The sequence below is a fragment of the Podarcis gaigeae genome, assembly GCF_964106915.1.
Source record: "Podarcis gaigeae genome assembly, chromosome: 5".
NCBI classification, from domain to species: Eukaryota; Metazoa; Chordata; class Lepidosauria; order Squamata; family Lacertidae; genus Podarcis; species Podarcis gaigeae.
Window position 1 is genome coordinate 47,184,961 of NC_139681.1, and position 14,629 is coordinate 47,199,589.

A 14,629-nucleotide genomic window follows, 5' to 3' on the forward strand; every position below is an offset into this window, starting at 1 on the left:
GGTCTGCATAAAAGCAAAGTAATGCAGATGCTTAGCAATCTGCTTCTTTCTCAAATATGAATAGATCTTTGGAAACTACATTATAACTCTCAAATTCAGAGGTATAATTAGAATAATGAAACCAACAATTTTCCCATGCCTCAATCCTAAAGCTCCAGATTACCCAGTCTTTTGAACACCTTGGTTGTGAATGACTCCGAAAGGCCTAACAATAGACTCCACACTGTTCCCTTGTCTTTGACAAGGGCTTAGGCTTATGGAAGTCTCCTTTTTGATTGTCAAAGGGCTTGTCTAAATATTTACCATCCATTTGGAGGTTAATTAGATCTTGCCTTCAGCTTCAGGCATACTGCAGCAAGAACAATACCAAAACCAAAATTAGATAGTGGTAGGGAAGGAATCCATATTACCCTTATTTTTAGTTCTTGATTCATTTGAATCTAAATTGCATGGTGGTGGTGTATTTAACCATATTGCTTTCTTTTGATGAAATAGTCAACTGTACTTCATGGCTTTCCAGTTGGCACATGTTTTATGGACAAGTTAAAACAGCATCTAGTGGCATGTTAACAAATTGTGACATAAGCATTTATGGACCAGAGCACATAGAATAAAAACATTGCTATATAAATACATTTTTAATATTGGCCTAAAGGCATATGCTACCCTAGCAATTTATGGCTATTATGTTCTTAATGCCTGCTTTACTCAATGGTTTCAAGAAATGCAAACTCTTCAGTAGCAACTGATAGTGAGCAATAAACAAGGTTTATCATTTTTTAATTTTGTAAAATTTATATACCGCTTGACTGTAGAAACAAAACTCAAAGCGGTTTACAAAAAACACCTTTATTTGCATATAAATCAATCAGTTCAAGAGACCCAAACTTTTGGGCAGCATATTGTTTAAACCAGGCCCTAAGGTTGGATCCCAACCTAGTCATGCCAGATGTAGACCCATTTATATGAATTGACTTCGGGATGACTAGAGTCCCAAAGATTTCATTGGATCTCCTCTAAGTATTACACAGTCTGGATCCAACCCATAGTGTGTAGTAGACGCAGGAGGAAAATATATTTTTGGTTTGGGGTTTTAGCACAAGCAGACATTTTTTGGGTTATCCTGTGGTATGAATGGTTTAGTGTATACAAATACTATTTTTCAACATTTCAATTTTCTGAAGATTTCTGAATGTTGATGGTGGTCCCATAGAATGAGATTAGTACTATCCATTACAAGGCAAAAAGGGTAGGGTAAGAATATCAAAACCATGTTTTCCTTGTAATATCAGCATGGGGCTGTGAAATGTTTGTAGAGGAGAATTGATGGCGGGGACACACACAAATGGTTCTCGTTCCCCCTACTGCTTGATTTTTTCCCCTTTATCCAAACTGACGGGAGGGTGGGAGAATCGTGAGAGGAAAGGTTGCAGGGAAGAACATGTGTATTTGTGTGTGCATGTATGAAAGTGTTAACCAACCCGTACGCTTTATTCCCTATGATGTTCCTAGTCCCCACCCACACTCTTGTTAACAAGCAAAATAAATGTCTGCCATCATTAGTATGTGTTGAATGATTTATAAGGCACTAATATATAAGGATGCTTGCTAAACTGTAGCGGGGAGGCTCAATGATTTAAAACCAACCTCTTTGTCTAAATTTGCTGTAGGTGTGAAATCAAATTAAAGTTTTGTAAAGCAGGACTTTTCCAAGTGATGTTCAGATACTGGACCCTCTTACAAATTGTATATCGCTCTTTCTTTTGAATCGTTGCTCAAAATGTCATTCAGCTCCCATCTTTGTGTGCTGCTCTTTTGCAGGTGTGCTCAGAGTTATTTGTGGTTCCTCCAGTATAAACTGAAAGCTCCAGGCTTTTCTCATTTTTAAAAAGGGCTTTCAAGTGGTTTATGCTTACTAGAGGGGCTCTCGTGTCAGCAATACATTATGTCTTTCTTCTTGAATGTCATGTTCTGTACAAATGGACTATAAGAACCGTTCTGCTGGATCAGACCAAGGGCATATCTAATCCAGCATTCTAGTCACTCAGTGGCCAACCAGATGTTACTGTGTCTCAAACTGTGCTGCTGAAATTTATGTATTGGATGCATCCATGCAGCAGTCACCTTAGACGCCATATTCAGACATTCTTCACAGATGCACTAGATCCTTTGGAAAAGGGTACCCTGCCACTTGACCATTTTGGAGATGCTTGGGGAAGACTCCCGACTAGTCCTGCTCCCCATGATAATCACCTTGCTGGTCCTGATTCCACAACCTTTGCAGTTGTACACACATAGGAGCCTCATTTTTTTGCTGTTTTGGGGCGAAGCAGGGGCAGCAAGGTGTTGAACATTAGGAATGGTCTGACGACTCCATGCATGCCTTGTATGCGTGGAGAAGGTCACTCCTCAGTAGGACCTGACACTTGCACGTGGCAAATGAGAATGAACCCAAGCAGAAATGGAAATCCATTCACTGAGCCCTGGTTCAGATTGCTTACTAGCCTTTGGTGCTGGCCAACTGCACCTGCCTTTCCTTCACAATGCATATGTCGGTGGAATCCAGTAATGTGCAAGTGAACTTTTGCTAATGCAATAGAACTTCATCTTCCTCCCCTCCCCCCTGCACACTCACAAATATGTTCCAGTGAGGTTCTCTCAACCTTCTAGAGCAGATTTTGAGGAGTGCAGGGGTGAAGAGGTGATGTTCTATTGGTTGGGTAGTAGTTTGCTTGTCCTCACACATAGAGAATGTCAGGTGAGCAAGGCTTTCATGTGGGAAGGTGCTTTTAGTATGATTTCTTCCCTCTTTTTGAGGTGGAAGAGTGAAGCGCTTGTCCTCCTATAGCAGACCATTTGTGTGATAGGGTTGGGGGAGGGAGGGGATGCAACTCTGCCATGCAAGGTTTGACTGACTAAACCAGAGCAAAACATCTGTGGGTTGAAAGATTCCTGCCCTGTGTTTTTGGGAGTTGGATACTGCAAATATGGGCGAAAATCCCCACTCAGGATAATGTGACGAGGAAACGAATTTTCAACATTATTAGGCCATAGCTGAGAATCTTGGATCACTTGATGTATGTACAAGATCTAATTGCTACCCTGATTCCTAGTTGCCATAGCTGTTTCATTAGACAATCCTGCAATTTTAAATATCTAGTGGTTCAAATATTCCAGTCCCTAGCTTAATGTTGTTCGTAGTCTTGCCAACCGACTTTTCTCTGAATAATTTGTTAACTTTAATCAGTAACTTCAAATGAGGGCTTAGTTCATTGTAGAATAGTTAAGGATGCGGCAGTTTTCAAACACCAAAGCCACCCAAATAAATTTCCAAGCATTTAACTTAAGAAAGCTACTATTGTATTCATACCATGGGGGATTTTCACAAAGCAATTATTGCCCTTCTTATTTCTAAATGTTGTTGTGGTTTATAGAAGAGGCAACTTGAACTCATCTGTAAATTACTGTAACCCATTGAATATACCTTAGTCATGCTTCTACTATATATTTTGGAAACTTGTTTGTCAGTTCACTATAGATTTGGACACCACTTAAGATATCATAACCAAATTATGCATCTGAGAACAGATCTTTGTCTGTTTGGATGCAGTTGGGCACTACTTTGAATTAAAATAGAGAACTGCACATTGGGGGGGGGGGGATGCAGTAATTTTAACTACTGATTTCAAAATTGCATTGAGTTTTTTGGGGTTTATTAGCAATTCACAGCAACACTGCGTATGAGGCTGCTAGTTAAGTACAAGTTGAATTCCTAACGTAATAGTTAGCTATACATCTATGTTAAAAACCTTCTGATTTATTTGTTTTTCCCTTTGTTATGTTTATGTATGTTCTTGCATACTGGACATGTATCCTTGGTGCCCTGGACTCTGGATAAACATCCCAAATGCAGTTCACAAGGTTCCTCTGTGAATCTCCACTTGAGGTAAGAAATCATGTTTTAACTCAAAATATTTACATTTTTAATACAGATTTATAGTTCACCTCCTCTGCCTGGTGTCTACCATTACATTTATAATGCAAAACATAACATTTCCTCAGTTCCAGTAAATTGGATAATCTGCGTCTATTTGATTTTGTTGTGACTTGTTGAATACTTCGAGTCTCTTAAAAATGCTAAGTGAGTTTGCACAAGATTTCTTAACTGAATACTATAGAGGACTAACGTATGGTTCTTGAATGAAGATAATATTTCATTAGTGGTTCAGATCACCATTCTGTCATGAAGCTCATTAGGTGATCAGTCAGTTTCTCTCATTCTTACCTCCTTACCTACCTTACAAAGTTGTTGTGGTGATAAAATAGGGGAAGAACCACGTGTGCCACCTTGGAATTCTTGGAGACAAGGTGGAATACAAACTTTGTTTTTTGGTTGTTGTTTTTTTCCAAATGACCATGGGGACTTGTCCATCAAAGTGAATTTTGTTGTAAAGTTTAACCTATGCAAGCTAATAAATAAGGCCATGGGTGAGTCTTCGCTGTGACACCTAAAAAACCTTTTCAGTCTTGCTGAATCCTGGTATGTGTATATTGAAATCCATATTTTATACCACGTTATCGATTGCTCCCATTTACTGGATTTTTTTCTTGGTATACCAGTTGAATAATGACTGGATCCATGTCCGGACACTCATACATGTACCTCCCCCTTCGTGTGAGGGAAAGAGCATGGCTGTGTTTGCTTCCTTCCATTCCAGCCACTGCCCACATTTGGGGCAGATGTTCTAAAGCAGGAAGCCTGCTGTCTGCAGGTAGGCTCCCCGTGTGGTTAGCAGTCAGGATTCAAATTCACACAGGGAACAGGCTCCCCATTTCAAAATGGCCTACTCCACTTTCCCTCACACAGTGAGGAACACATACGTTTAAACCCCTGAATTAGAGCCAACGCTAGCCAGTTTTCAGTTGCTGAGTCTGATGTTTTGGCAGTGGGGTGGATGTAGGGCAGGGGTGCGGATCCTTTTTCAGCCCACAAGTTTCATTCCCTTGTGAATTAAGTTGGAGAGGGCCTGGGGAGAGTTCTGAGGGCTAAATAGAGAGACATGGAAGGCCTGCATTCAGCCCCTGAGATCTCACCACCCCAATGTAGGGCATATGTTAGCCTAGTTTGAATGTTAAACAATATAGAGGAGCAGGTACATGGCTTGGGGGTGTTCCTGGATCCATTACTGCAGGTGGCCTTGGTAGTCCAGAATGCCTTCTTTGGCTGGTGGTCCAGCTGTGCCCCTATATGGAAAGGGATAGCCCAGTTTCTGTGGCCTATGCTCTGGTAACCACTAAGTTGGATTATTGCAGTGTGCTATATGTGGGGCTGCCCCTGAAGATGGTTCAGAAACTTGTTGTTGTTGTTGTTTAGTCGTTTAGTTGTGCTCGACTCTTTGTGACCCCAGAGCACACCAGGCACTCCTGTCTTCCACTGCCTCCCGCAGTTTGGTCAGAAACTTCAGCTGGTGCCAAATTTGATGGCTAGATTGCTCACCAGGACAATACAAGTTCAGCTTATAACGCTGATCTTGGCTCAATGGCGCTGGCTGCCAATTAGTTTCTGGGTCCATTTCAAAGTGCTGGCACTGACCTATAAAAGCTTACATGGCTCAGGACTTCAAATACTACCTCTCCCCATATGAACTGACCCTGCACTTGTCACCTGAGGTCCTTCTCCATGTCCCCGAGAGGTTTGGAAGACGACAACACGGGAATAGGTCTTTTCTGTTGTAGCTCCCCATCTGTGCTCTCCCCAGAGAGGCTTACCTGGCACCATCCTCACCTGTCTTTAGGTGCCAGGCAAAAACATTCATCTTTACCCAAGCCTTCAGCAATTAAATCTATGGCCTGTTATGTGTAGGGGGATGACTGTTACAATATTTATTTTATTATTACTCTGTCTGTTATTATGATCTGTATTATGCTTTTGTTATTATACTCCATAAATTATGTTCTTGATTTTGTACACTGCCCTGGGATTACAGACTGACTGAATGAATGAATACAATTTGCATTTAAGTTCCCATTTTGGTTTGGTTAAATTTTAAATGCCTGAAGTTTTAAATAATTTTGTATGTTGATTACGAGTTGCCTAGAGTCTGCCCTGTGTAAAGCAACTTTGTGTTAGGCAACAAAATAAATTTGCATATACATTGAACAAGCCAAAATCTGATTAATGGATATTCACTAAAGAAATTGATTGATGTATTTTTCTGACACATGTTTCTTTAAAACTATTAACTGCACATAATTGATTTTTTAAGCTTAATAACTAAAAGATTTAAATGCAGCAAGCATAATTTCCCTTTTGTTTTTCAAGTATCCACTTGGAATTGCAAATTGATACCTTTTAAATTATCCTATCCCGTGCATGTGGGGCTTCTGAAATGCATTCCTTTCTTGACTCCCTACTTGCTTTCCTTCTTGAAACAGTGTTTGGCTTCTTGATCAGATTTAGCTTGTCTGATCTCCTTAATTAGCCATAACATGAGAATTTGAAACCCCCATCAGAATTGATAGGATACTTTGCAGATTCTCTCCCCCCCCCCCCATTCATGAGTGGGTGGCTAATCCTTACTCACTGATGCAAAATATTAGCACAGACTGCTGTTGGATACCTTACAGGGTGGGCAGTTTTTTAAGGCAGATCAGTATGAGAACACATAGAGCCCCCGTGAGGCTCAGTTTATGCATGCCATTAGAAAAACAGGTTTGTATTATATGCTTGACTAATGGCATTTTTGGTGAGGCAGAATTTGTTTGTAGCGTCTTTACACATCCATCCCACCCCAGCATGCTAGAGATGCTTCACCCTACTATTCTGCTAGGATATATAGTGCATACTATCATCACTAAGTTTCTCTCTAGTGCTCCCCTGCAGTTGAGTGGCAAGTAACAAACCTCACTGAGAATGCATGTTAACTTATCTTACTTTGAGAAAAATATTTGGGGAGATTTGGATGACTAAGGATGAACATATCTTACGCACTATAGCCTTCTTTGCAAAATATAAACTTGACGTTATCAAAGCAGAATATGTACTTTGCATTTTCAATAACTATTTTGTGTTTTGAGCTCCTTTGCCTTAAAAAGAAACCTCAAAGGCACCTAAATGTTTTCAACTTTGTTTTTGCTTCTTAAAAACAGATAACCAGGGCTGGTGAATAATTAGAACAGGTTTTAGAGTCGAGGCTTCAGATTACTTCATTTATAACAGCTAAGAGGACTTTGTTTGTTGTAGGTCTTAAAGAGTTAACTACCACATGGGTGTAATGAAATTGTCAGGTTATAGTAATTGCACCAGTAATTTGATATGTTGCTGTTTGAATGAAGCCATGTGTGGAGAGTTTGTTCCTTTTCTCTGCTGAATCTAATCACCCCCACCCAGTTTTACATTTTCCCAACCTGAAGGCTATGAAGGCTAATCGGGATCATTAGACTTAATGGGGAAAGAGCTTTTATCACCTCGTCAAATAAGGCAACCGATTTCCATTATTTGCCTTATTTTGTATGGCTGTATGGGTGCTTATGTACACTTTGCTGTAAAAAAGGAAGGTTTATGCCAAGGATTTTTCCCCCTGCAATGCTTTTTATTGATATTTTGAATCTTGAACTGAATTTTGTTTGGCACCACTTGCACATGTTTTCAATTAGAAGAAGCCAAATAAAAAGTCTTAAATATCCAAGGCTATAGGGATTTTTGAAATTCTCCAACTAAAAGCAAACTCCACGTGATCGTTGCAAAGCCTCTTTACCATGTATGTCACAAATAATTTCAAAACAAAAATTAAACTTTATGTGACTGAGTTCTGTTTTTCTTTTGAATTCTCAATAAACTCTTTAGAGAAAACTCTCTTGGCAGTAGTAAAGTGTTTTTTTCAAAAAAACTGTTTGATTTTTTCATGTAGAGTCTTTAAATTATTAAAAGAATAAGCATGTTATTGGAAAGAAAAGTGCAGTCTATATGTAAAGAATAGTCTATTTGTGTTGCCAGGGAAGTGACTCTGTAAAGATTTTCAGCTCTTCTTTATAAGCACCAACTCGTTAAGCAGAAGCAATTGACATGTATCACTGTTGAAGTGATTGATGTTGCTTAACTAGTCTAATGGGAGTAAGCTGTGCCTATGGATTTATTTTTTTGGAGGATAAACTAGATTTGTTTGGTTATTTGAAGTTTGTAGTACTTTTTCAGCTATAACTACTGAAAAGATTTTGTTTTGTTAAGATAAATGCAGATCAGTGGGAGCTATTTCATTACTGAATAGTTATATGCTCTTAGAATGATTCTCTTAAATGCCCGTTTCCAGTTTTGTAAACACTGTGCATAAGCCTTCCTCCCTGCTTGGTTCTCTGACTTGCATTCCCTTTCCTCCCATTCCTCCAGTTCTCTATCCACTTGTACAAATATTATCAGCTGATTCTTTTAACTTCTTTTAACTCCAAGCAGTCCTGCTACGTAGCCTCAGTTGTGTCTCGTGCCATGGTCTTGGCTTGCCTGCAACCCTCCTGTTACTTCCAGTTTTTATTTATTTATCCTGAGTACAGGATAAATTTTAAAATCACATCTAAGGAAGTCATAAGATGGTTGTTAGGTGCAAAAAAAGGTATGCTATCAGAATATAGTGGATAACAACAGACAAATAACTTCTGGTTAAAATGGAATAGGAATTCAAGTAGAATTTATAACTAGCTTTTATCTGTAGGAAAAAATTGAAAATAACCTCCTGTGTCAATCTCATTGGAAATTATTACAAAGTAATGTCATCCTGGCATTTGATAACATAGAGGCTGAAGCAAATCTGTCCTACTACATCCTCAGGCTATTAGTACAGATTACACATATGTGGTATATAAAGAATAATGTTCATAGTTTGTATTTCAGTACCTTTAGATTCAGTAGTTACTGAGCTGACTTTGGATGGATGGCTGTTTCTTGACTCATAAAGTTGAGATAGACACAACCTTTTTGCAAATGCATACAGCCCTTTCACATGTGCCACAAATAAAACAGGAAGTTTTTAACTAATCAAGTTTTCCATCTCATATGAACCAGAAAACTACCTTCAAGAAAAGCCAGGATTGTAAACCATGGTTTGAAGTTGGTTTAATAAGCTGGCTTGTTCAGAAGCTGATAACTACATAGTTTTCTGGATCAAACAAAATTGGAAAGTATTGTACATTAGACACTACCTAGTTTAATTGTGCTTTTCCACAAAGGGGCTTTTATGTGGTCAAAAGGCTCGTGTGTATCTTGGCATATTAAGCTGAGCTATGATGATCTAAATGTGGCCAATGTCTTTGGATTCATTGAAGGTGCTCAAGTAACTGAATTAATATATTAATAATGCACTTTTGTAAAGTACTATGCATAGTACAGTGGTGCCCCGCAAGACGAATGCCTCGCTAAACGAAAAACCAGCAAGACGAAAGGGTTTTCCGATTTTTAGCGGCTTCGCAAGACGAATTTCCCTATGGGCTTGCTTCACAAGACGAAAGCCCATAGGGAAATCTCCGGGGACAGCGGGGAAGTGCAGTGCACCTTCTCCTCTGTTCCTGGACCTGTCCTGAAGGCCTGTTCCCGGGGTTTGCGGTGGGAGGAGGGTTTTTCCTCCCCACCGCCAACATTCAGAACAGCATTCTGAATGTTGGCGGTGGGGAGGAAAGCCCTCCTCCCACCGCAAGCCTTCAGGACAGGTCTGGGAACAGAGGGGAAGGCGCGCAGCGCTTCTCCTCTGTTCCCGGACCTGTCTTGAAGACTTGCGGTGGGAGGAAGGTTTTCCTCCCCACCACCAACATTCAGAAGGCTGTTCTGAAGGCTGGCGGTGGGAAGAAAAGCCCTTCTCCCCCGCCAGCCTTCAGAAGAGTTCCCCGCAGGGCTCTCCAAGCTGCGGATAGCAGCCTGCTGCCCCTATCCGCAGCTTGGAGAGCCCTGCGGGGAAGTCCTGCAGGGCTCCCCAAGCTGCGAATGTCTGCCCCGCGCGAGGGGCGCTCTGAAGAAGAGGGCCCCTCGTGTGGGGCAGCAGGCTGCTATCCGCAGCTTGGAGAGCCCTGCGGGGAACTCTTCTGAAGGCTGGCGGCGGGAGAAGGCCTTTTCTTCCCACCGCCAGCCTTCAGAAGGCTGTTCTGAAGGCTGGCGGTGGGGAGAAAAGTCCTTCTCCCCCGTCAGCCTTCAGAGGAGGTCCGGGGACAGACTGTCCCCGGACCTGGTCTGAAGGTGGTCTCCCTAGGAACGCATTAATTGATTTTCAACGCATTCCTATGGGAAACCGTGCTTCACAAGACGAAAATCTCGCAAGAAGAAAAAACTTGCGGAACGAATTAATTTCATCTTGCGAGGCACCACTGTAGTTGTGTTATATAAACAACAGTAATCAAAATGTGAGTTTGTTTTAGTTTTAAAACTCCTATATCCATTGCATCTGTTTTAAATAGCAGAAATGAAGCATGGTTGCTCAGAAGCTAAAAATATTTCAGCCGTGGATGTTTTTATCATATTGTTCTGCAGAATTATTAAATGACTCCTTTCTAATCCAGTTTTGTTGAAATATTCCCGTAAATGCTAAAAGATTGATGTGATGGAGTGAAGGTGAATTAGATTATTGTCTTGGACAAGAAGGGTTTCTTAAGTTGCAAGAGGAGGAGAGGACCAGTGTACTTAATATTTATTGATTTATTTCAAACATGTATACCCCATTTTTCCTCCAGAGTGCTTACCTCAAGCAGTTCTAATTTAATGAGTATAATCCAGTTGAATATAGTTTATAGTTCTCCAACAAAGCTTTTGTTTGTGATTTTTTATAACTTAGGGCTGGCTCCCTGTATAAATTTTCTTCACATGCATGATCTTATCCTCATAATCCTGTGAAAGTATACTTTTCAGCATATCTCTACATGCAGCTAGTTATCCACATCTTTTAAAGATGAAGAACAAGTGAGCAGAATCTGTTCTGTTAGATTCTATTTACTCATTTGTCTGTTTATTCATTTTATGGCTAATCAGTTTCAGTGTCACTCATAACTCTGCTAAGAAACGTTAACCCCCTTATTTCCAAGCATGACATTTGAGGCCAGTAGACTTCGATACAAGGAAACATGCAAGGAAACGAAAGCAAGATGTGATGGTTGTTAGTTAATAAATATTAACATAACATGTGAATATATTGTAAACTGTTTTGGAAATAGCTCCATAGAAATCTCTTGAAATCTCTTATTTCTACACCTAAAACTTTCAGATTTCCATCTGTCATTTTGTTTGGCTTTGGTTATGTGAAGGGCCTAATTCACTGAGCAGAGTCTTACTTTTATCTCAGTTTTACGTTACTCAGTGCATTTGCTTGTTTGAATTTCAAAATGGTTCTCATTGTTAAAGATAATGTTACGGTTTTATAAACTGATTAAAATTTGCAATTAAATTTATGCTGATCTATCCTCTCTAGGCAGAAAATCTACCTAATGGTCCAGATTGTGGCTATGGTTCTTTCCACCAGCAGTATTGGTTTGATGGAAAGATAATTGCTGTGGGTGTCATTGACATCCTTCCAAAGTCTGTGTCATCTGTGTATCTCTACTATGATCCTGATTATTCTTCCCTATCTTTAGGCGTATACTCTGCACTAAGGTAAGGAAGTATTTTTTAATTATGTAGTAGTCATTTCAAGGTCTATTGGCATTTTAAAGCATAGAATGAAAATGAAAACCAAAGTCTTACATGAAAGGCCTGCTTCGCTTTATTTTATTTTAATTTTTTTAGAGTAAGAAAAACATTTACCTCATAGGTTCTAATTTAATTGGTCTGAGTATTTAAATTAGGTTGACTTCAGTGTTTAAAGCAAAGTGTTTAATCTACTTTGGAAGATGGAAGTAAGAAGTGAAACGTGTGGCCAGATCAGCTCTGTGGTACCACTTTTGCTGTATTGGGCCATTTCAAACGACTGTTCTGTTGCTGTTTGGCTTCCCTTTCTCACAGATCCAAAACCAGGTCATCATCACTCAGTTTTGTATTCACATAATAATGTTGTGCATTTGTTTGCATGCGTGAAGGACCATTCCCACAAGTGACTCCCTTAAATGCAGAAAGTAGCTTTGTTTCTTTGTTTTTTCAGTTGGAACTGACCAGTGTGGTGTCAATCCCACACTTTCACATTTGCTTGCCTACAGATGGAATGCTTTTCCCTCACAGGAGTGCTGCCAATAGTGATGTTTTTAGTTTCCTATTCCTTGATAATATGCTGATTTAGCAGCGTTTTGGGTTGCCTGTAGTACTTTCACTATATATAATAAACTGTAAAGGAGGAGTGTGGAACCCCTGGTTCTTCATCTTATGTTGGACTGCAACACCAACTGCCTCAGCCAGTGTGAAGGAAGCTGTAGTTCAGCATTTGGCAGACACACTGGCTGCCCTTGCCTATAGATCAGGCATGGCCAAACTTGGCCCTCCAGCTGTTTTGGGACTACAACTCCCATCATCCCTAGCTAACAGGACCAGTGGTCAGGGATGATGGGAATTGTAGTCCTAAAACAGCTGGAGGGCCAAGTTTGGCCATGCCTGCTATAGAGTATGTAAGGTGACACCTAGACAAGCTTATTAAACTCATATGAAAAGAACTGTCTTCAAGGGTAATGTAAAGTGGGATAGCCAATATCTTGAAGTCCACAGATTTTCCCATCCCTGGTGTAAATTTGGTTAGGTTCTGTCTGTTTTCATGAGTCAGGTTGCCAGCTTCTTAAACCTGGAGTAAATATGAACTCCCTCCAGGAGTAGACGCCTTAATTTGAAGTTACTAAAGTAACTTAGTTACCTAAGTTAACAGAAGGCTAGGAATAGAGAGCCCTTAAGAAGCTGTGGAGGAACTTGACACTATGCAGGCTGTTACCAATTTTATTCAGGGATGTTTGGAAAAGCCTTTCCTGAGCTTGGTGGCATTATTAGTTTGAATCCTATTTTAAAATATTGCTTAAACATCTTTAAATGAGTGGGCCCCTTCAGAAAAACCCACGGTCTAAGAACCCAATCCATTAGACCAGGGGTCAGCAAACTTTTTCAGTAGGGGGCCAGTCCACTGTCCCTCAGACCTTGGGGGGGGGGGCGGACTATATATTTTTTTAGGGGGGAAATAATGAACAAATTCCTATGCCCCACAAATAACCCAGAGATGCATTTTAAATAAAAGGGCACATTCTACTCATGTAAAAACACGCTGATTCCTGGTCCGTCCGCGGGCCGGATTTAGAAGGCAATTGGGCCGGATCCAACCCTTGGGCCTTAGTTTGCCTACCCATGCATTAGACAAATGATGAAGTGGTATGTTGTAACTTCTAGTTCTGGAAAAGCAACCAAAAGGACAAAGATAATATATATTAATAAAGGAATTTGTTTGAATGGTTTTACTCTCAAAATGAAAATTCACGCATAAGTTAACATGCATAATGCTACCTGAAGTCATTAAGGCAAATATTAATGACTGCGAAATCTATGGACTTTGTGCTTTTCAGGTCTTTGTAGATGTTTCTTTGGGATTTAATTACCGTATTTTTTGCACCATAACACTCACTTTTTTCCTCCTAGAAAGTAAGGGGAAATGTCTGTGCATGTTATGGAGCGAATGCCTATGGATGGCGGGGGGATCTGCTGCAGTCGTGAGCAGAGGATCCATGGTTCCCCTTCCTTCCCTCCTCCGTGGCTCACTTTGAAACAGCAAAGTGGGAGGAGAGAGGGACAGAGAGCCTGCTTGCTTTAAAGGAGCAAAGCGGGAGAGGAGAGGAGCCGCTTACACGAGTGTAAGTGGCTCCTGTCCGGTTGGCTCCTTTAAAGCAACCATGCTCTCTGTCCCTCTCTCCTCCCCACTCAGCTCGCTAAATAGCAGCAAAGTTTTTCAGCTCACTAAGCCGGGGAGGTGGGAGAGAAGCAGAGCCTGCTTGCTTCAAAGGAGCAAAGCAGGAGAGGAGAGGAGCCTTCTCCTCTTATACCCCTCTTCTGCATTATTAGCAGCATCCTTCTCCACCCACCCCACGCGTGTTCCTTCTCCCCTTAAACCCCTCGCCTGCATTATTAGCAGCATCCTTTTTTTGCATTGGGCTACCCCAAACTCACCGTCAGATCACATGTCTGTGGCCACAGCATGAACCACAAAAATCATACATCCACTGTTTCGTTTAGAATAATTTTTTTCCTTGTTTTCCTCCTCTAAAAACGATGTGCGTGTTACGGTCGGGTGCGTGTTATAAAGCGAAAAATACGGTATTTTTTTGCCTAAAATGAGTGGGTTGTCGTATTTGCTTGAATAATGGGCACATTGGCTACCCTTGTATATATCTTGTGTCATTCAGGCAGGCTTACTTAAACTTCTATTTTAGTTGTCTGTCTTTTTTTCCTTAGCAGTTAGAATGCCCCCCCCCCAAAAAAAATCTAGGACACCACAGTGGCCCAGCCACTACCTGCAAGAGGAATTGCAGACCATTAGCAGCAGACCATTTTTAGTCCTCATCTGCCACCTACTTTGTTGAAACACTTCAAACAAAAGCTGAGGCTGGAAGGCCAAGTAGGAGTACTGCTGGCTAGAACAAAATGAGGGGAAATTGGCAGTTGTGCATTCTTCACACACATCACTTAGAGTGTTGTCCCAAGTTA

The 14,629-nt window shown here is 40.6% G+C and overlaps 1 protein-coding gene across 8 annotated transcripts in view; it reads left to right on the top strand.

Annotated features, from left to right (window-relative positions):
- The window catches only part of ATE1 (arginyltransferase 1), a 75,348-nt gene that overhangs the window by 22,857 nt on the left and 37,862 nt on the right, over window positions 1-14,629 (top strand). For 7 of the 8 annotated variants that reach the window (XR_014564932.1, XM_083741398.1, XM_083741402.1 and 4 more), the window contains 2 exons: window positions 3,914-3,946; window positions 11,439-11,620. Coding sequence is in view for 7 of the 8 variants with exons in the window: in XM_083741398.1 (XP_083597524.1) it covers window positions 3,914-3,946; window positions 11,439-11,620 (215 nt within the window). In the remaining variant the exon portion in view is untranslated. The remainder of the gene's footprint in view (window positions 1-3,913; window positions 3,947-11,438; window positions 11,621-14,629) is intronic. The other variant, XM_083741403.1, reaches the window with a different exon arrangement.